The 19,208-nt window shown below is 58.8% G+C and overlaps 7 protein-coding genes across 7 annotated transcripts; 3 read left to right on the plus strand and 4 right to left on the minus strand.

Moving 5' to 3' along the window:
* Positions 1-2,488: 2,488 nt before the first annotated feature.
* Positions 2,489-3,347, minus strand: K452DRAFT_153338 (uncharacterized protein). Its single transcript, XM_033535558.1, has one exon. The coding sequence runs from the start codon at positions 3,050-3,052 to the stop codon at positions 2,603-2,605; it is 450 nt and encodes a 149-aa protein (XP_033399831.1). The 5' UTR covers positions 3,053-3,347; the 3' UTR covers positions 2,489-2,602.
* A 2,133-nt stretch (positions 3,348-5,480) lies between these two features.
* Positions 5,481-6,174, plus strand: K452DRAFT_153347 (uncharacterized protein). Its single transcript, XM_033535559.1, has one exon. It carries the CDS (start codon positions 5,721-5,723, stop codon positions 6,072-6,074), a length of 354 nt encoding a protein of 117 aa, XP_033399832.1. The 5' UTR covers positions 5,481-5,720; the 3' UTR covers positions 6,075-6,174.
* A 508-nt stretch (positions 6,175-6,682) lies between these two features.
* K452DRAFT_223607 (uncharacterized protein) lies at positions 6,683-10,217 on the minus strand (the record flags this gene model as incomplete). Its single annotated transcript, XM_033536633.1, has 6 exons — positions 6,683-7,551; positions 7,604-7,908; positions 7,973-8,681; positions 8,741-8,970; positions 9,020-9,779; positions 9,842-10,217. 6 exons carry the CDS (start codon positions 10,215-10,217, stop codon positions 6,683-6,685), a joined length of 3,249 nt encoding a protein of 1,082 aa, XP_033399833.1.
* Positions 10,218-10,438: 221 nt separating this feature from the next.
* K452DRAFT_153362 (uncharacterized protein) lies at positions 10,439-11,469 on the plus strand. Its single transcript, XM_033535560.1, has one exon. It carries the CDS (start codon positions 10,721-10,723, stop codon positions 11,363-11,365), a length of 645 nt encoding a protein of 214 aa, XP_033399834.1. The 5' UTR covers positions 10,439-10,720; the 3' UTR covers positions 11,366-11,469.
* Positions 11,470-13,371: 1,902 nt separating this feature from the next.
* K452DRAFT_285351 (uncharacterized protein) lies at positions 13,372-14,181 on the minus strand. Its single transcript, XM_033540097.1, has one exon. It carries the CDS (start codon positions 14,032-14,034, stop codon positions 13,402-13,404), a length of 633 nt encoding a protein of 210 aa, XP_033399835.1. The 5' UTR covers positions 14,035-14,181; the 3' UTR covers positions 13,372-13,401.
* Positions 14,182-14,520: 339 nt separating this feature from the next.
* Positions 14,521-17,281, plus strand: K452DRAFT_267286 (uncharacterized protein). Its single transcript, XM_033538835.1, has 5 exons — positions 14,521-14,710; positions 14,771-14,842; positions 14,906-15,679; positions 15,741-16,015; positions 16,150-17,281. Exons 1-5 carry the CDS (start codon positions 14,619-14,621, stop codon positions 16,815-16,817), a joined length of 1,881 nt encoding a protein of 626 aa, XP_033399836.1. The 5' UTR covers positions 14,521-14,618; the 3' UTR covers positions 16,818-17,281.
* Positions 17,282-17,323: 42 nt separating this feature from the next.
* K452DRAFT_223500 (uncharacterized protein) lies at positions 17,324-18,848 on the minus strand (the record flags this gene model as incomplete). Its single annotated transcript, XM_033536625.1, has 4 exons — positions 17,324-17,755; positions 17,856-18,611; positions 18,675-18,743; positions 18,807-18,848. The coding sequence occupies 4 exons, from the start codon at positions 18,846-18,848 to the stop codon at positions 17,324-17,326; spliced, it is 1,299 nt and encodes a 432-aa protein (XP_033399837.1).
* Between the last annotated feature and the right edge of the window lie 360 nt (positions 18,849-19,208).

Consider the following 19,208-nt stretch of genomic DNA (forward strand, 5'->3'; position numbering starts at 1 on the left):
GTGTCGTATATATATTCACTGTGTTCTTAGGGCTCGTAAATAACTTTCCCTTAATTGCATTCGTGGTTTTGTTGTTAGGAAGGATGAAGCCGCTGTTGAGGCAAACGGCGTCACTGCATGATTGCGGTAGAAGGAGTTGATTGTTTGATCTCTAATTGCTGCTCTGCTCTCGATCTAGGTATCCCCTTGATCGTGCTGCTATAACTGTGCTGCAGCACATTGTTTAGACGTCGTATATTATTGTGTTTAAACGAAAGTTATATTAAATTTCGATTAGTAGACCGAGATATAATAACCGTTCGAAATAAAGTTCTAGTAAAGTCTATACTTTCTTCTCATTATACTATATCTATCTAAAGAAAGTCCCTTATCCCTTGCTTACTTTATCTCCTCCTCGTGGTAATATACAGCGCAGCTCATCCCCCCCTCTCTCTATCAAAACAGACAGTGACTGACCCAACAAGTCTCCCCGCTCCGCAACAACCAGCAAAAAGCCAGTCTAATCTTCATTCCTAAGACATGATAGCACAACCCAGTCCGTTCAACCCAATCCTCTCCCATCACACACCCCAAGAGCAAGAAAGAACACAAAAAAAAAAAAAAAAAAAAAAAAAAAAAAAAAAAACCTCACTCACAGAACCACCATCTCCGCTTACGGGCGCAGCAAGTCTCCCGCATACCAACCCACCACCAGCAGACAGACAGAAAGACAGGGAGCGAGCGCGCCACAGCACAACCACCGCACCGCACCACAAGCACAAACACGGCACCACGCGCACCACCACGCCGCGCCCACCCCCACTCCCCGCGCCACCCTCCACACCGCCGCACGCCACCAAAAGCGCCCTCAGGCCCTTAACAGGCAAGGCAGGGCGCCTTACACGCCGCCCAACAAACCGCCCGTCCCCGCCCGCACAAAGAGGCAAAGCGGCCGAACTCAGCAAGAAAAGCGGCGAAGCAAGAACCGCTAGGTAGGTACCTCCAACGGCAGGAAAAGGGGGAGTAGTGGGTGGCAAGAACGGCGCTGTTCGGCCGAGCCGCTGCCCGCCTGCCCGCCCGCCTGCCTGCCTGCCTGCTAGCAAGCCATATTACCCAAGTCGTACACACCTGCATGACGCTTGCAGTATACGGAAGGTAGGCAGCAAGGCCATCCCGACCAAACCCAGCCAAGATAGATTAGCAAGCTATCAACATTAGCAGCCGAGACGAAGGATGAAGAGCGAGCTAAGCAGTAGCACGCCGTAGCAAGCCGGAGCCGGAGCTTGGGTGCGGACACCATCACCAGTGATCCATCGATCGACTGTGCCACAGCACAGCACCACCTTCGCCACTGCCTACTACATACTCGTACGAGAGGGAGGGGTACGAACACCACGCCAGCCTACCTAGCGTGCTAGCGCGGCCGCGGCCCCGATCTGCCTCGATCTGCTCTACAATATCGACCATCGTACCGTGCGTACGCATAGGATGCGGGCCGAGGAATCCGGGACCACGACGACGGCGGCGGCGGCGGCGGCGGCAAGCTTCGGCTTCGGCTTCGCCGTCACCGTCACCGTCGCTGTCGCCGTTGCCACCACCAGGCACGGCCGCAGACGCGTGTGCGCGTCGCCCTGTCTTACCCTGGGTACCTACCTACCGCGCGTAAGCAAAGTAGAGCAGAGGGCATGGTGAATGGTGATAGACAGGAGGACAAGGAAGAAAAAGGCGCGCAAGCAATCAAGCAAGAAACCAGAAAACCAAGAAAACGAAACCTCAAAGCAACCTAAGGCCACCAGCCGCAATCCCCCCCTCCTCCTTCAGCCACAACCACAAACCTACGCGCGAAGGAAGGCGGGCCAACACGGCACCACGGACCGTAGACAGACCGACGGCGCCGGCGACCGCAGCCACGGTACGCACACCTCCGCTCGCCCCACCCGTTCAGGCACACCCACCTACCCAACTACCGAACACCAGCGTTCGTTCACGGGTCACCTCACCTCGCCACCATCTTACTAGGTACAGTAGGTACGACGGCGTTGCCACAGCGACGCGAACACCAGCTAGACGCCCTAGCCCGCGCGCCGGCGCTGCACGCCTAAGGTAGCCGTCAGGCGCCCGGCGCCAGTCGTCCCGGGCAGCGGTGTTAATTCCGGCTACCGCTGCGCCGGGAGCAGGGGGCCTGCCGACATTGGCGTTGGCGTTGCCTACCTACTGTGCCTACGTTGCGTGCGTTGCGATCTTGCCGCTATTGCATGTAGGGTAGGAACTAAGCAGGTACGTAAGGTAGGTACGTATTAGAGTAGGTAGGCGCGGCGGCGGGCGGCCGACGCGGGCCCGAGGGCCTGGCTTTCGGTGCGCGGGCGCGGGCGCGCTACGTACTGTACTGTACATGCGTGCCAAGGCCTGTCCGGTGCGAGGTGCGGGTTGCGAGGCGCAAATGAGCGAGCCAGCGAACGGACGGAGCTGGCAGTCTCGCGGCCAGCGGCCGTCGTCGCGGTAAGCCTCCGCGCGCAAAGCGAAAAAGGCATAAGATCAGCGCGCAGAGCGCAGAGGGTGCGTGTGTGCGTGCGTGTGCCGTGGTGTGTGTGTGTCTGTGGCGGCGCCAGGGTCTTGTTCATTATTAGCAAGTGGCACGGGACGGAGACTCAGAGGAGGGAGAAGGGAGGGAGCTCTGATCGCAGGCGGTCAGGACGTCGACTAGACAAGCTAGACCTGACCCTGGTGGGCGACCATGGGCGGCGCACTGTTGCGCCCTTTCTGCCGGGCGTGTCACGCGCGGGAGCAGACATTTGCTGCGGCGATGGCGGCGGCGGCGGTGGACGTGCTCGAGCGAGCTCCTTCCTCGCTCGTCGCGACTTTTTTTGATAGACCGGCGAGGCGAGGCGGGGCGAGGCGAGGCGGGAAAACTTAGGGGATCACTCATCATCGCTTTTTTTTTTTTTTTCTCTCTTTCTTCTTCGCCGCGTGTGTCGTCCAATCTCGAGATCGACTGTCGCAATGAGTCGGGCGGATGATGGGCGTCCGTGTCGGCTAATAAAAGAACCAGCAGACGGCGCAGCTCAAATGCCATCCTCGCTCTTCGTTCTTTCCTCGTAAGCTAAGATGGAAGGAAAAAGAATACCTATCTATGTAAGGGTTTGTAGGTAGGTAGGTAGGGAAGGAAAAAAAGAAAGCTTTCATGGGCGATACTCCGAAGGTTCTGTATCATGTCATGGTCACGCATCCCTGCTCCATCAGTCAGCACTCAAATCCTTCGGCTGGGACCGTCTCCCCGTTCGGCGCGCTGCCCTGTTTCGGCATGCCGCTCCGGGTCGTCATCGTGCGTCGTCGCCCCCTGCGCCCGGAGCGGAGAAGCCGCCAGGCACGGGCGGCCCTGTTTCATCGCCGGCGGGCATTGAATCCCGGCCCGTCCTATGTGCTGAATGGGGATCGGCATCCATCACGGCCTACGGACGTATGGACGTAGCACCACCAACGATCGGGGTCTATTCTTGTACATCGTCTTGTACGAGTATAAGCTGTTGTTGTTGTTGTTGTTGTTGTTGTTGTTTTTGTTTTTGTTGCTGTTGCTGTTGCTGTTGTCATCATCGCTGACGTGCGCCTCCATCCATCTCGCATCTCGCATGGTGGCTGCTGCACGCTGCACGCCAGATCCTCCCGAAGGTACCGCACGTCGACGTCCAGTAACATGAAAGGCAATGGCAGGCGGTAGTGGCGGCGAGGCGGGAGGCGGGAAATAGGCGGCCCGGTTCCTGCCAATCGCAAGGCATAAGATTGCCTCCGCTATAGGTGTATAGCCGGGGGAATCATATAGGACTGTGCAATAAGACTAAGACGCAATTGCAGATCGCGGACCCGCAGACGCGCTGCTTCACATGCCGTTTCCAGCCTTGACATTGGCGGGCGCAGCGGGCGTCGAGGGGGAGACTAGCGCACCGGTCAGCCCGCATTGGTTGCAGTAGGCGACGGTGGGTAAATTGGATGGCGTGAATGCTGCTTGATTACTGACCGTGAAGATAGGCGCTGCTCGATAGACGACGGGTCCTTGAGAGGCGAGAGTGTCAGGGTGTCAGGGATAGAGAGGTGGTCCTTTTTGCTGGCCGCCGTCCGGACACGCCTCCGCTCTCTTCGGCTGCGGTGCGAGCGGCAACTCAAAGTATTCATTCGTGTCAACGACGGGCAAGAGAGTGCATGTACGCTGCACGCCCGCCGCTCATATGCGCCCACGCGATCCGCGAAACACAACAACGCCTACTATGTACCTAAACCCAGCAGGCAATAACAATAGCAGCCAAAAAGGAAGAAATAATTCCACCAAATCGGCCTCTACTCCGCGCAACAAAGAAAAAGAAGGGAAAAAAAGACGCGCATCCATCGCCTAATCCAGCCCCGCCCCATCTAAAACACACCTAGCACGCCTCCTCCTCGCCTTTGCCATTGCCATCGCTGTCAGCTTCCCTACTCTGTACGGATTACTCTTGCCACTTCCAGTACCCACATCCTTCCCTCCTCCGCCGTCTCACAATCACAGCCAACGTGCCCGAACACACACAGACACAGACATGCAGCGACTAGGTAGCCAAGGCATCCGCACGCAGGTGAGACGCCGTGACTGAGATGCCCGCGCCGGCCGGCCCGTCTAGTCTCACGTCTCAGGTTCCTGCTGCATCTCTGACGCACGCCATCACCTTGACTACGCACCCTGCCCGCGCGCCCCTGCCTGGGTGCCTCGCGTTTTGCGCGCCCGGGCAGGAGAACTTCCTATCAAGGTAGCCTTGGCTACCTAACCACTACGCACGCATCGCCAATCAAGTTGCCCAACTCGGCCTAGGAGTATGGCCGTATGGCCGTAAGTCCACCTACGCATGTAATCCGTACTGTATGCGCAGCGGCGTGCCCAAGTATAGCACGCGCAGCTACTACCTAACTACCTATCTACGTACGTAGTATGCATGCATGTATGCATGTATGCATGTCCTCCGCTCCGCTGCAGTGCAGTGCCGTGCCGTGCAGGCGGGTAAGCGTGCGTAGGTAGGTGCGTCGACACCGTCAACGGCGATGCAGGTGCGATGCGCAACGGCGATGCAACATCAACCCCAACCCTCCCCGCACGCTTATCCGCTTATCCCTCTGGGGCTGCGACATCTGAGGCATCTGTCTGTCCACCCTACCACACCTCCATACCTCATCTCTTATCCTTCATCCGTCATCCTCCCGCGCGGCACGAAACAACGCCACACCATCTCGCTCCGTACGTAGGCAGGTAATTCCGTACATATAGATAGACAAGCCCCCCGCGCCGCCACTGTGCCCACCGTATTGGTTGCGCAGGCAACCCTCAAGCGAGCGAGCGAGCGCATCGGAGAGAGCGAGAAGTACCAAGTGGTACCTAGCGAATCAGAGCAATACCTACGCAGCGAGCGAAGTGACGAGCAGCGGAGACGACCCACGCGGGCGGGTAAGCCAGCAGCCAGGCAGGAGCGCCGGCCGGGGGAGCGAGGAGCGTGAACAACGGTGCGTGGGGCCCCTTGAAGCGCGCGCCCGGCGCCCGCCCACCAAGGCAGCCATCTACCTACCTACCCCCGTACGTACCTACCCATGCGCACCCCGCCCGTCCGCCCGCCCGAGCGAGCGAGGCCAGGCGCGCGCGGAGACGGTCCAGGAGGCTGGATATGTACCACTAGGTGCGTCGCCCTGCGCGCCAGATAGATGGAAGGGCGGACGCCGATGGCGGACGGATGGGCGGCCCAAGGCCCAAGGACGGACGACCTACCCAAACCACGCATCCATCTGCAGTGGTTGGTGGCAGCACGTCACGACACGAGTCCTGTGCGAGACTTTTGGAGCGACTATGTATGTGTGGAATGCAAAGTTGTTGGTTTCTTTCTTTCTGCTTCTATTTGTACGAGGGAGCTACCTGCGTAAGACAAAGGAAAACGGGTAGCCGAGGTGCGTGTGTGTGTGTCGCGTGTATGTATGTATGCATGTGGATACGTAGCGTGATCCAGCATCCATCAGCCCAACACCAAAGAAGGAAGGAATGGGGGGTGTGGGGGAAAGCAAGCGATGAGGACGTCAACGTCCCTACCTAATTAACCAAGCCAGACCGAAAAAAGGAAAACAAAAAAAGGTTGCAGAGCGACGCACGCTGCTGTCGTGGTATCTAGTTCCAAATGAAGAAGCGAACAAGAAGAGAGATCCGTCCGGGCGCCGCAACCCAAATGTCGCAAAACCGCGACTGTCTCAGAAAAGGGAGAGATGATAACAAAACATGTGCTAAGAATCCAGGGGCATGGGGAAAAGGTGCGTGGCGGCCAACGACGATGATGAGAAATCAGAAAATTCCAAAACAGAGAGAGAAAAAGAAACGAGGATTGGCAATCCATTCCCAACTGTGCCGCCACCGCCGCCGTCGCCGCCTCCTCCTCCTACTCCTTCTTCTCGTGGGCATCCACTTCGAGCCGTCCCTTCGTGACCGAGTCTCCTAGTCGCAGTGAACACCGGGTATACTCTTAGCTTCTCAACCAGGTAATTTGCGCCCAAATAAGGAAATAACAAAAAACCTCCCTACTTTTATATACTCGTGTTGGTACATATATACGAAGCCAAGGGGGAATATAATCGTGCAAATCGTCAAAAATCCGCAAATGTAAACCAAGTATTAGGGTAGAAATGTGTATGTGTCGGGCGTGCTTCGGAATTAGACCTCTTCCATAAGAGCCTCCGAGCCATCCTCGCGCCACTCGCGAGACCGCACTGAGAGGCGCTTGATACCAGCAATACGCTCAGCCCAGAGGGACTCGACGGGGGTGCGGAACGTGTACCCGCGCTGGGAGCTGATGGTGCCAATGGCTTGCAGCACCGCCTTGCGCGAGTCGCGCCCAAAGACTGCCGGGTGGTTGATCCATTCGAGGGATGATTCGAGCTCCGCGTCCAGCGCGGCCATGGCTTTAGTATCAATCCCGGCAGCGGGCGAGAACGGGCTGTCCGCAGGAGGTGAGGGGGTACGCGGCCGAGACTCTGCAGTCGGCGAGGAGCGCGCACTGCCGTCATGGTGGCCATTCGCCTTGGGGGAGCCGTTCTTGTCCTGTGCGGGTGGCGGCGGGAGAGGCGGCAGACCGCCCTTGGCGAGTCCCTTCAGGATACTCCTCGTCTCGCTGAGCAAGTGATGGGCGCGCTCGTGCTGTCCTCGTGAAACAAGCGTAAGCGCACGAGTCAACATATCAGACGTGAGCAACTCCATCCTCCGCTGCACCACAGACGGGTGCGGCGGGATCGGTGGCGTAACAGGCCTGCCATTCTGAGACTTGGCCCTGTGGCCGGGAAGCATGGTAATGGCCAGCAAGGATGGGCGAGGAAGGTGAGACAAGGTGCCTTCGCGTATGATGTCGCCATACGTCAGATCCGCCTGGATCAGAGGAACTTCCTCGATGCTCAGGCTGCGCTGGTCGTCCTGGTCCAAGGGACCACCAAGGGCCTCCAGGCCAGAGATGACACTCTCCCACGCGTCCTGAGGAACTTGCTCAGGCGAGCCCGTATCCGGAGTGATGACCAGTTGGACGAGGATGTCTGAATACGGGTGTTAGTTCCCGAATGCGTTCATGCTTTGATGTGGACTTACCTCTCTTGTCTCCGAAGCGCAGGTCGCCAAGGGACGCTTCGGCATCTCTTCCGGTAGCCCGTTTCGTGATCTGCAGCGCTCCGCTAATCTTGACGAACTTGGCCGGAGAACCTTCGGGAAGGCGCAGCTTGAGCTTGACGTTCTGGTGCGACGTTGTTTGTAGCGATCCCAGCAATCCTGCAACACACTCGCGCAACATCATCCAATCCTTGACGTAGGAGTAAGATGCCTTGGTACGCGTCGACAGCTCGATCATTGTGTCTGGTTTGTGCGTCAGGCCTAGACCAAATGAGTGAATCGTGACCCTGTTGAAGTTAGACGTCAGTGCAAGTCCATGCAGGCTAAAGCCCGGAATGAGGATCAACATACTTGGCGGCCTCGGCCCGGGACACGACAAAGTCAACACTGTCAACATCGGAGGTTGAAGAGTCGCTGATCAACAGAATACTGGCCAAAGGATTGGCCGACCGGCGCTGCATAAGCAGATCCATGGCGACATTGGCCCCTTCCACCACGTCTGCGCGTAAGCTCTTTTGCCCAACCGGGCGAATCGAGTCCAGAACCTTGTTCCATCCGTTCCAGTTTTTCGTAGTCATGCCCACGAGGGGCACTCCGCCGCCGCTGGAGCCGAAGGAAACCAGACCCATTCTGTCCCTGGGGCCAAGGTGGGAGACCAGGAACCTCAGGGTGTCGCGGAGAAGGGAAATCTTGAGACCTTGCATGGAGGACGAGACGGGGACGACGACGACAATGTCGACAGGGACATGGTCAAGAGACGGTGACATCCTCGGTTCGGTAGACTCGTGGCGAGAGTACTCGGTTGGCGCGGTGACAGTTGATCTTGCCGCACCGTACGAGGAGTTCACGGAAGATACGCGGCGGCCATTCTTGGACATGCGGTAATCCTCCTCGTCGGTCCCGGAGGTATCCTGTTCGTACTCCTGCATGCGCATGGCCGGTTCTGTGTGGATTTCGTGAAGGGCGCGCCTCCAAACCTCGAGCTGTTTCAGGTCCCGGAATTGCAGGTGGAAAGCAGGCAGCTCCGCAACGGAAAGGCCCAGAGTCAAAATTGCCTCATCTGCGGTCGTCAGACGGAAAATCCATGATTTGAGTGAGAGTTGCAATGTCTGCACTTACCGGGATACATCTCAACTTGCTTAAGATGCCTCTTGATGATAATGGATCCCTTCAAGATGCACCTAGGTCTCCTGCTCGTTACCGTTCCCGCATCGCTGTACTGGTGGTCTTTCAGCTTCTTTTCCTTCACGCAAATGAGCATGTCGGAGAACAGGTAGCACTCGAGATCCTGCCAAGACTTGCGATCCTTGCCAACGCGGACACGACCGTGTAAGCGAAGCTTGCCAAACCTGCGAACATGAGCAATTGACTTCAGGTCAGGGAATCCTGGTTATTTACCTCGAAAAGTCCAAACCATGCCAGTTGTCGACACGCGCCTGCAGCTCTTCCGCGGCCTCGTCAAGGGCTTCCCTGTTCTCGTAAATGTGCTCCAAGACTCTCGAAGGTGCGGGCGACTTGGAACGACCATAGCCTTCCGAACCCGCCACGGACGGCGTCTGCGGAACATCGCGCATGTCGGCCGGATCGGGCCTCCACTTGCCCTCTGGCACCTCGATCGTGATCAGGCAAGTAAGGCTCTGCTGCTGGCGGGACCGGTTGATGGTGGGGAACTCGCTGCGGACAGTAACGAGCGGCGGAGGAATCGGGTTCTTTACGGAAGTGCGGGGGCTCAGGCTGCTTTCCATGGAGTGGAGGTCGTAGTCGTGCCTGCGGCCAGTCGGGTCGACGGGATAGTCACCAGAGGATGCAACGCCGGTAGCACCGGTGGCACCGGTGGCACCGCTATCACTCCTCGCGTGCGCGGCGCGCGACTGCGACTCGACTCTATGCGACCTGTCGTCGCGGCTGTAGGTGCTGTGGTGGCTGCTCATCATGCGCGGGTCCCGCGTGTCGACAGTCGCGACCGAGGGGCGGCGCCCCTCCATGTAGTCGGGGTGGACGGTGTGGACGGTGTGAACGGTGTGAATGGTCTGGGCATCCCATGGCGTGGCAGAGCTGGCGATGCTGGGGCGGTGTTGCGATTGGGGCGGAGGCGGCGGTAGCGGATCCGTGGGGGGAGCGGGTGGTTGTGCAGCGCGGACAATGTTGCTCAGTTTTTCTGCGCGCGCAAGGTTAGTGATTGAGGAGCAGAGGTGGGTGCGGGGTTGTTTTGACGCATACCCAGGTCCAGCACGTTGCCGCCTCTGCTCGTGTCGAGAGCCAGCGGCGCATTGCAGGTGGGGCAGTACTGCGATTCAAACTCGCGAATGTACTCCCAAAAACAGGCCTCGTGGGAGACGTGGCCGCAGGAGAGCTGCAGGATACGCTCGCCGCGGAGCGTGTGCTCGAGGGGTTCCTCGCACACGGCGCATTCAGCGCCAATGAAGGTGCGATCCCGGCGGTTGCGGGAGCGGTCGGCGTCGATGGAGCTGGCCATGGCTCGGGGCGAGGCCGAAGTTGCAGAGTCTGCCCGGGAGCGCGGTTCTTGTTGGGGCTGGCGGACGGAGAGCGAGTGTGATGAGCGCAGACCTAGGTGAGACAGATACTTCTTAGCCATGGTGTTGGCGGTCAAGACTGGACCCTGGGCGGGAGGCGTGGGAGGGTTACAGTTGTCTGCCGTCAGGGAGCCCGGGGCTTTCTTCTTGCTGGGTTTGGCGGATTTGACGAACGAGCCTAGGTCATACAGGTTCTTTTCTATGTCGGTGGCGCGGGAGGAGGGTATGTACGTGAATCGGGGAACGGACAGCTGATCAACGTCCTTGAACATGGAACTAATGAAGGCGGCCTCTCTGGGAAGGCCTGGCTTGTTCGCTTCCTCAGTGCCGTTTCAGCATCTGGCCTTCCTGACGGGCGCGGTGATCGCAGGGCAGGGGACTCTCTCAGGCAAGCTCCACCCCGGACGGACGTGGTGGATTGGGAACGACAGGGAGAGGGAGTGGAGATGTATCAGAAGCAGAGCAGCAGCTGCGGGAGCTGGGCACACTATGTGTATTTGCATCCCGCTGGATTAAGCTGCGAACCAGGCTCCTCCTCGGCGCTGTTGGATGCTCCAGCACTCCAATGCCCGCGACTGCCGGTCTAGGCATGAAAAGCGCCACGGAGAGATTGCCTGTCTGTGCCTGGTCGAGAGCTCGTGCGCCCCGGCGCGAGTCAGCCCGCGTGCTCGGCCAAATCCGTAGTAAGTTGGTGGTCCCTGGGCCAGGGGGGCTTGGGGGCTTGGGGGCATCAAGTGCGTGTTGCCTACCCGCAGAGATCATCATCTCCCTCCGCAGATCGCGCGTTTGGCCTCGTCATACCACTCGGAATCTCACATCCTCCGTGACTGACTTCAATCAATCCTCCAACCTCCATCGACCTACCTCGTACCTTTTCTCGCATCGCCACCCCACTCACCGCGGGAAGGATTCTGGAATCGCTCGCTGCACGAGGAACCCTATTTCCAGCGCCCGGACCGGAGATACCCTTAGCACCGTCACATGCATGTCCGTCCTTTGTTCTGTGAGACGTCCGTTGTTGTTGTTGTTGTTGTTGAGAGCAATGAAAAGACACACGCACAGCCTGACGTTCTCATCGACCCCTCCCCCTCCTATCGATACACATCGATGCGGAGCCGCAACAGCTGCATCCGGCAGTGCAATCCCAAGAGCATGGACCTGGATTCTACTTCAATTGCCGGCAAGACGAATTGCCGCATGGCAGCTCTAGCCTTTGACGGCTGTGCCCTCGCGCGAGTCGCGGGATGGACGACACCCCAAAAAATGAACCAGGAAAACCCGAGACGCTATTATGCTTTTTAACCTTTTTCAGGCAAGACATCGACTACGTGCGTACTTTTCAAGATCGAAAGATTGCTAAAGGTTAGTGTACGCCCAAGAGTCCAGCCGCCTGGCGTGGACCTTTTTGCATCGGATCATTATCCGCCGCCGGCTTTAAGAACCTTAGTGCTCACCACCGCGCATCCTTGGCACCGACTCCCCCAATTCTGACGCAATGGCTTGCAGTCTACAGAGAGTCGATCACCATGTCCGTCGGAAGCAGGCAGCTGAGGTGATTGGGACCTACTCTTAGCAGTGCGGATCTTTTTCACTGTTCGTCGACCAACGATAGGTGAAAGCCATTGTTGTTGGTGTCTCCAATAATTCCGAGTGCAGGATGCATGCAGCATCCGGCGACGATCTTCGCGGGGATTGCTTGAGAATTACTGCATTCTACCAAGGTCAGAGGCCATGGCGAATCACGTTGTCAGCCGCACCACCACTGCGCGAATCTAGGTACTCCATGATCTCGGCGGGCGATACGACAACGAGCCGCGTGGCTGGACCCCATCCCGCGCCTCCCATTGTGGTCGACCACTCGCGTGATGCCGCGGACAGCTAACCGCATCCAAGCCACGCCTTCGGGTCACTTCGCATTCGCAGTTTTCGTATAATACGAGTAGAGAGCCCCTTGATCTTACGAGAAACGGCTCCCAGTAGTCGCTGCAACGCCCGCGCGGCACAGCTGAGAGCTATGCTCTAGCCAATCTGCTCGGCTACAATCCACACGGCAGCAATTGGCACCCGCGACCCGTCTGCCGTCTTCTTGGGAGCGGGACGGGACAGGCCTCGTCTCCACGTGGGATGACGTGCCCAATCAGAGTCCATGGCGTTGTAAAAGTAAGCAGCTAAGAAAGCGGGATTTTTTCTAGAAACTTGCACCCTGTCAGCGGAAGCAACGACCTAGCAAACTAGCTTGCGCCAAAATAGGACGCACAATGTCGACTTTAGCCAATCCGAGCACGCAGACACTGGCTGACAGAATCTCCGGCCGGAGGAATGGACGACCCCTGTTGATTGAGGAAGATGCGAGAAGGAGCAAAAATGGTGTTGATAGAGAGCTCAGTCCGAAAGTATTGCATCTGTGCACACGCCCGTCAAAAAACTGCACTTTCTTTTTACGTAGTAGTCGTACTAAAGCGCGTGAATAGGCTTGACTTTGGCTTGCCATTGGCGGCAGCCAGGCAACGCCAAGCAGTATGATGTTGCCGCATCCAGCTGCAGCTGCAGCTTACACTGCATGCGCCTCACCGCGCCTCTGGAACCAGACGTGGATACCATGTCTCCACAGGCAAGACGACGGCTCCACCAGCCGACGCCCATTCGCGCCATCAATACCTGCGTCAGGCGTGCTGATAGGTAGGCAAGTCGCCGGCGGTTAGCGGATGCTGCCAGATCCGGAAACATGAGCCTCAAGAAGTGGAGGCCAGAGAAAACGATGTCTGGCCATGGACGGCCTACCTATAGGCAAGCATAGGGATAAGAGCGCCTCACGGCAATTTTTAGCTCAAAGTACGTAACTGCATGATAGGCGTGGGCGCGCTCGCATGTTTTCCGAAATCACAGGCATCATGGGGCATTTTGCCAGATCGCGATTGGAAACAAGCATGGGGGAAGAGAGAGAGAGATATGGGAGGCTCTGGGTCCAGATCGCCCACTCGTTATAGGGCAGCGCTGCTATAAAAGGCCTTGTGTGGCTGTGCGAGCCCGCAGCATTGCAAAGACGCCCCCTCCCCTCGGGGCCACGACGCAAGCGCCCCGTTTCGCCACGCGAGCCCGTTGATGCAGGTGCGCGGCTATGGCTTCCGCGGCATGAAGCGCACACGAGCCAGATCTCGATGGGCAGGGCAACAAAGGGCGGTCGGTAGGGGGGATGCGGTACAATAGGGGAGCACGCGGCAGGCGCCAGGGCCAACAGGGGCAATTTCACGAAAAAGGCAAATGTTCAGGAAGGGCCCCATTGATGATGATGACGATGATGAGGATGATGATGAGGATGAGGGGCGCAGGGCTGGGACACTCGGGACTCGGGAGGGAGGGGGCGAGGGGGGAGGGCTGGCTCGCGCGCAATCGGCGACCTGCGCAGGGAAGCGCCCGAGGGCCAGGCGCAATAGCTGGGCCACGCCTCCGACAAATGTCCCAAACGGCCAGCGAAACAGCATGGGCGGCGATGAGCGCTGCGCGCGCCGACCAGCCAGGCGTTTTGGATGCCTCGGGCCCTCGGGCCGCGTGTTTCAGCGAGCACGGGGACGACGGTGGCGCTCCGCTTCTGCCGGCGGAGGGAGAGAGAAAAGAGGGAGCAGACAGGCCTGGGGGCGTCAGAGACCGGGTGGGCGTGGGATGATCGTCGCCACTGCCGCCGCCGCCCTTGCTCGGGTTCGGTGCGTGGTGGAGGAGGGGCTGCGTGGGTGTTGGAGGTCTCGACTGGTGGATGAGCGTCGGCGTAACGGGTTGATTATTGGGGGTGGGTCTGGGGGCTCCGCGCAGGGAGAGAGACTGTGAGGGGGGGGGCCGCTGGTGGAGTGTCGTGTTGGAGGTTATGTGAGAGAGCTGAGCCATATGTCTTGGGGGCTGCGTATGCGTGTTGGAGCGGTCAAGGGAGGAGAGACGGCCAGTTTACTCATCAGTATCGGTCTCGGATACGATATTGGAAAATGCACCCCATGGATTCCAGTAGAGTTAGATTAGCGACAGCAATCATTCGATTACCGAAAGCAGCGGACATTGTAGGATTAATATCGCCAGGGCGGCAACACTCGACACCCCGGTTTGAGAGCACAAGCCGTGGGATGCAATCAATGATCCTCTATCGCGCCGTTAGCAGTGTAGGTAGTCTAACGGTCCCGCGGCGCAGCGTTGGTGCGCGACCCTAGCTCTCCGGGAAGCGTTCTTTTGTTTTTGCAGGGCCAGGCGATTTCCACCGTGGCGTCCCAATATCCGGTGGGCCCGTTCCTTCGGTGCTCCTCCTTGGCCTGATGGCGCGGCTGAAAATCTTGGGAGCCCGCTGAGAGACAGGGCCGTTGGTTCCGAGGAGACGGGGGGTTGGGGGGAGACCCGGAGAGCGGGGGCCGGAGACTCCGCTTCAGGACTTCCATGCCGGCTGACTGACGTCCTGCAAGAACCCTCACGACGCCCGGAATATTATGGAGCAGTCGAGCAACCTGTCACGGGCCTGCAAAAGCTGCGCCGTTGCCAAGACAAAGTGCGTTAGCAGACCAGGTAATGACTGCGAGCGGTATGTCCGTATGTACCCCGCTCATGGCCGTGCGTGCGACTTATACTTTTGGCCCGGCAGGTGTCATAGGCTCAAGAGAGCCTGTGTGAGAGACCTTCCGGCGGCGAAGAAGAGGAAGGCACCGACAGCGAAGTACCGAGATCCCGCCATCACCGGATCCGTCAATCCGGGACGCTGATCTACCTACTCTCGTAGAAACAAACGCCTGGAGCAAAAGCTGGATCAGCTCGTGAACCTGCTGTCGAACAACCAAGCCTCCTCTCCCACGTCGTCTAGCAATACAAATAACTACACAAACATCACTGAGACTCTCCGCAGCGACCCCGCACCAGCAGTACCGGATGCTAGCTCCAGTTCCAACTATCAATTCCGTCCTTCACCACCTATCGAAGGCGAGCGAGGAGCAGTGTTTGCGCACCGCCCAGACAAGTCTCCCAGTCAAACATGCCCTCCAACCGCGAATTCCGGACCGTCCGACGCGGTCGCAGAACGCTGCTTGCACCAATTCCAGACATACATGGCCCCCTACTTCCCCTTCGTCGTCATCCCACAGGGCACCACCATTGCCCAGCTTCGGGCCACCAAGCCCTTCCTCCTCAATGCCATTGTCACTGTCGCCTCATACCAAAACCTGGACCATCAGCGGAAGCTTGGGGACGGACTGATGGCAAGCGTGGCGCATGGCTTGCTTATGCGCGGCGAAAAGAGCTTGGACATGCTCCAGGGTTTACTCGTCTGGCTGGCATGGTATCACCCCCATCTCTTCGTGAACCCGAACACGACGATGATTCTGCAGCTGATTGTCGGCTTGGTAATCGATCTCGGGCTGAAGAGGTCGTCAAGAGCCTACGGTAGCGAGAGGCTCGAAAGCGCCATCACGAGGTCTGCGCATGGAGAGTTGGCAAACTCGGAGCTACGCACGTCAGAGGAACGAAGAGCGCTGCTGGGCGCCTTTTACCTGACTACCATGTAAGCTTGCACCGTCAAGGCTACGGTGACTCGGTCTTGCTGATGACGCATGACCCTGCAGCGTGGCTCAGTGGGCTAAGCGGTACGAGTCTATGCGCTTCACTGCTCAACTTGACGAGGTCTGTCGGGATCTTGAGCAGGCAAAGGAGTACCCTTCTGATCGTTACCTACTGGAGCTCGTGCGAGTCCAACGCATTGTTCAGCGCATCGAGCGCAAATGCCCCGTCGATGATCTGACGCCTGATACGCCGCTCCCTGTGGCCATGTTCGTGTGGTCTCTGGATGGCGAGCTCAAGGCTGCAAGGAAAGCTCTGCCTCCTGACCTCGCCCAGGATAGTAAGTTTACCAGCGCATTGTGATATTGCAAGTAACGTCTGTGCAAACCTTCTCTGAACATTGTGTATACCTACCATGGACCAAAACGAACCAACCCATCAAGCAAACAGACACTGACGTGCAAACCAACCCAGCCACGCTCCTCATGCACTACACAAACGCCTCAATCTACCTGTGGGAGCTCAGCCTCAGCTCCCTCCCCGCGACGCACACATACGGAGACTTCACGTACCGACGTCTCCTAATGTTCAACACGCTCCTCCAAAGCAGCCAAGCATTCATGGCACACTTCCGGGCGCTACCCCCAAGCGACTACTACGACCTCCCCTTCGTGCACTTCTCACAGCTCACCCTCGCCACAATCGTGCTCTCGAAGCTCTCGCGCCTCGACTTCCCCGGCTGGGACCTCGAGTACGCACGCGCGCGCATCGCCTTCAGCAGCACCATGGACGACGCGGCCGCGCGCTACGAGCAAGCCCGCAGCGCCGCGCGCGTCCCCGTGCACGATAACCCGCTCTTCGCGTTTTTTGCGCGCAAGTTGCGTTTCGTGCGCGCGTGGAACGAGGCCAAGATCCGCGGCGTCGACGTGCTGCAGCCGCCTAGGAACCCTGCCACGCTCAACGTGGGCGGCCCACCCCCGCCGCCCCCGGCCCCAGACCTGTTGCTCGTCCCGGATTTCGACCACGAGGACTTGTGGGATCCCGCGTTTTGGCAGCAGTTTATGGGCGAGGCGGATCCGTTTGCTGAGGCGAGGCTTTGGCCCGATTGTGCGCCGGCTGTGGGTGAGTCTTTTGCTGAGTAGGTAGGTGGTCGTGTAGATTGTGCATATGGGGGAGGGGGGTTGTGCTTGTATGTACGTTTTATACTTGATTAGGAAGAAGTAAATACCAACGTATTCGCCACCCCAAGCAGACCACAAAACTAGCTAGCAGCCAGCTACTCTATCTAACCATAGTTTATACGTACGTTCTTCACATCCACCAAGCCGCAACCGCCGGGTCTGCATAGCTGCCTTAACCTAACTGTCTCAAAAAAGGCACTTAAACAACACTTATAGTTGCTGCATCTGCGCGCTTGACCCGCCCATCTTCCCTTCCTTCATCTGTGCTTCGTCGATCCTTCAACCCGTCCGTCTGTCCGTCGTCCCATCCGTTCAGTCAACCAGGAAGAAGAAAAAGAAGAAGAAGAAGAAGGTAAATCTCGTAAAAGCAGCGCGCCCGCTCCATCCGCCAACAACACGCACGCTAAAACCCCAACCAACCAACCACCAAACCCACCAAACCAGTTCTCCTTGCATTCATTCCACACTCACCAATCCCCCCACCCATCATCATCCTTCTTAGCCGCGCTCCCGTCCCCACTGCCACCGCCCTTCTTCATCGCCGCCGTCCCCACACTCGACGTACTAGTCCTGGGCTTCGCAGCCGCGGCCCTCTCCTCGCCCACCGCTGCAAACTCATCCCAGAAGCTCTTCTTCTCGGCACTGGGCCCCTTGGGCGCCGCGCCAAACGACTCCCAGAAGTCGCGGCGCTCGGGCGCCGGGCCCCCCGCGCCGCTTCCACCCCGCACGCTGCCGCCACTGCCGTTGCCGTTGCCGTTGCCGTTTTGGGGCGCTAGCGTGTCGTTTCCTTCGACGAAGCGGTTGAAGGCGTCGGCCGCGGAGCGCGAGTTCGTCTGCACTTGTTGCCCGAGGTTGAGCGCTGTCATGCGCGCTTGCGTTGCTAGGTCTGCTTCTGCGATCTGTTTGTGTTTGTGTGTTAGTGGAGGGTCTGGGATGAGTGTGGTTTGGCGGTATGGGTGGTAGTACGGATGGTGGGTGGGGGATGGTTGTACAACGCACCTTCTCCATGCCCGGCTTCACCCAGCCGTCATACCCCGTCTTGGCCGTCTTCTGCACCGTGGTGCTGAACCAGCCAAAGCCACGCGTCAGCGCGGCAACGGGGTCTTTCTGGAAGTCGTCGATGCCAGGGATGCCAGGGCCAGCGGCCGAGCTGCCAGCAGCGGGGGTAGGGTCGCTGCCGAAGCCGGCGTACTTGCCGCCCTGGTTTGGGGGCAGGTCGGCGGAGCGGTTGGCGTTCTCGGCGCCCATGCGCGCAAAGTAGGCCTCGTTCTGGGCCTTTTTGGTGAGCGAGGCAGTGCCCAAGCTGGGCGACGCGGCGCGGCCGGGCACGCTCTCGAAGCGGTCGGGCGACAGCGGCGTCTGCGCGCGGCTGCTCGGCCCACTGCCCGGCATGCGCGTCCCGCCCAGCGCGGGCTCCTTCTTCGCCGGCGCCGCGCGCCGCTCCGTCTTCGGGCCCGGCACGTATTCCTTGCCCTCGACCTTGGCCGTCAGCCGCTCCTTCCACTCGTCGCCCGCCTCGCTGTCGTAGCGCTCGTTGATGGTGCAGTCGTCAAACGTGCGCCCTTCCAGCTGGTTGCTGCTGTGCGCGTTGAAAAAGTCTTGCCACGGCTTGTTGCCCCCGTTCTTCATCCGCGTGAGCTCCGCGCCCTTGAACGCGTCCATGGTGATGCTGCGGATGAACGAAATATGCACGCCCAGGCCGCGGTGGATGCCCGAGCAGTTCAGGCACATGAAGATGCCGAACTTGGGCGAGGCCTACCAAGCAGGAGAGTCGTCAGCTCTCGCGCATGGGAGGGAAGGGAGAGGAGGCCGGCATACCCATTGGGGGCTCGGCGCGTTGCAGTCGACGCACGAGTTGTTGCCGTTTTCCTTCTGGATCTCCAGGAGCTAGGAGCGGCTTCGCGTCAGTTGTCGGGTCGCCCTGTTCAAGGATTGACGCTTGCTCCTCACCTTGCTCCTGGTCTCGGGATCGACCTCCCACATCTTGCTCATGGCTGCGGCTTGGTAGCGCACGTGTGGCGGCGGAAAGGTGGCCTTGCGGGCAAGCGGGCGATGGCGTGTGCTGTGTGTTGTTGCTGCTGCTGCAAGTGCGGGCTGCGCATCTGACGGCACCGAGGATGTCGAGTGGGTTTAATTGTGGATTGTGGAGTTGGCGTGGTGTGGACGGGGTCGAGATCGATACCGGTGGTTATCGAGGGGGATCCGCGCCGAATCGCTTGGATCGATGTCTGGTCCGTCCATGTCAGTCTACCCAACTGCTACCCGGAGTTTCGTCATACAAAAAACTTAGCCATTGGGGTATTATCTTATTTGGTATATCGTACATTCATATCCATCCATCTCTCAGCCCAC

Source organism: Aplosporella prunicola (assembly GCF_010093885.1).
Source record: "Aplosporella prunicola CBS 121167 unplaced genomic scaffold K452scaffold_7, whole genome shotgun sequence".
NCBI classification, from domain to species: Eukaryota; Fungi; Ascomycota; class Dothideomycetes; order Botryosphaeriales; family Aplosporellaceae; genus Aplosporella; species Aplosporella prunicola.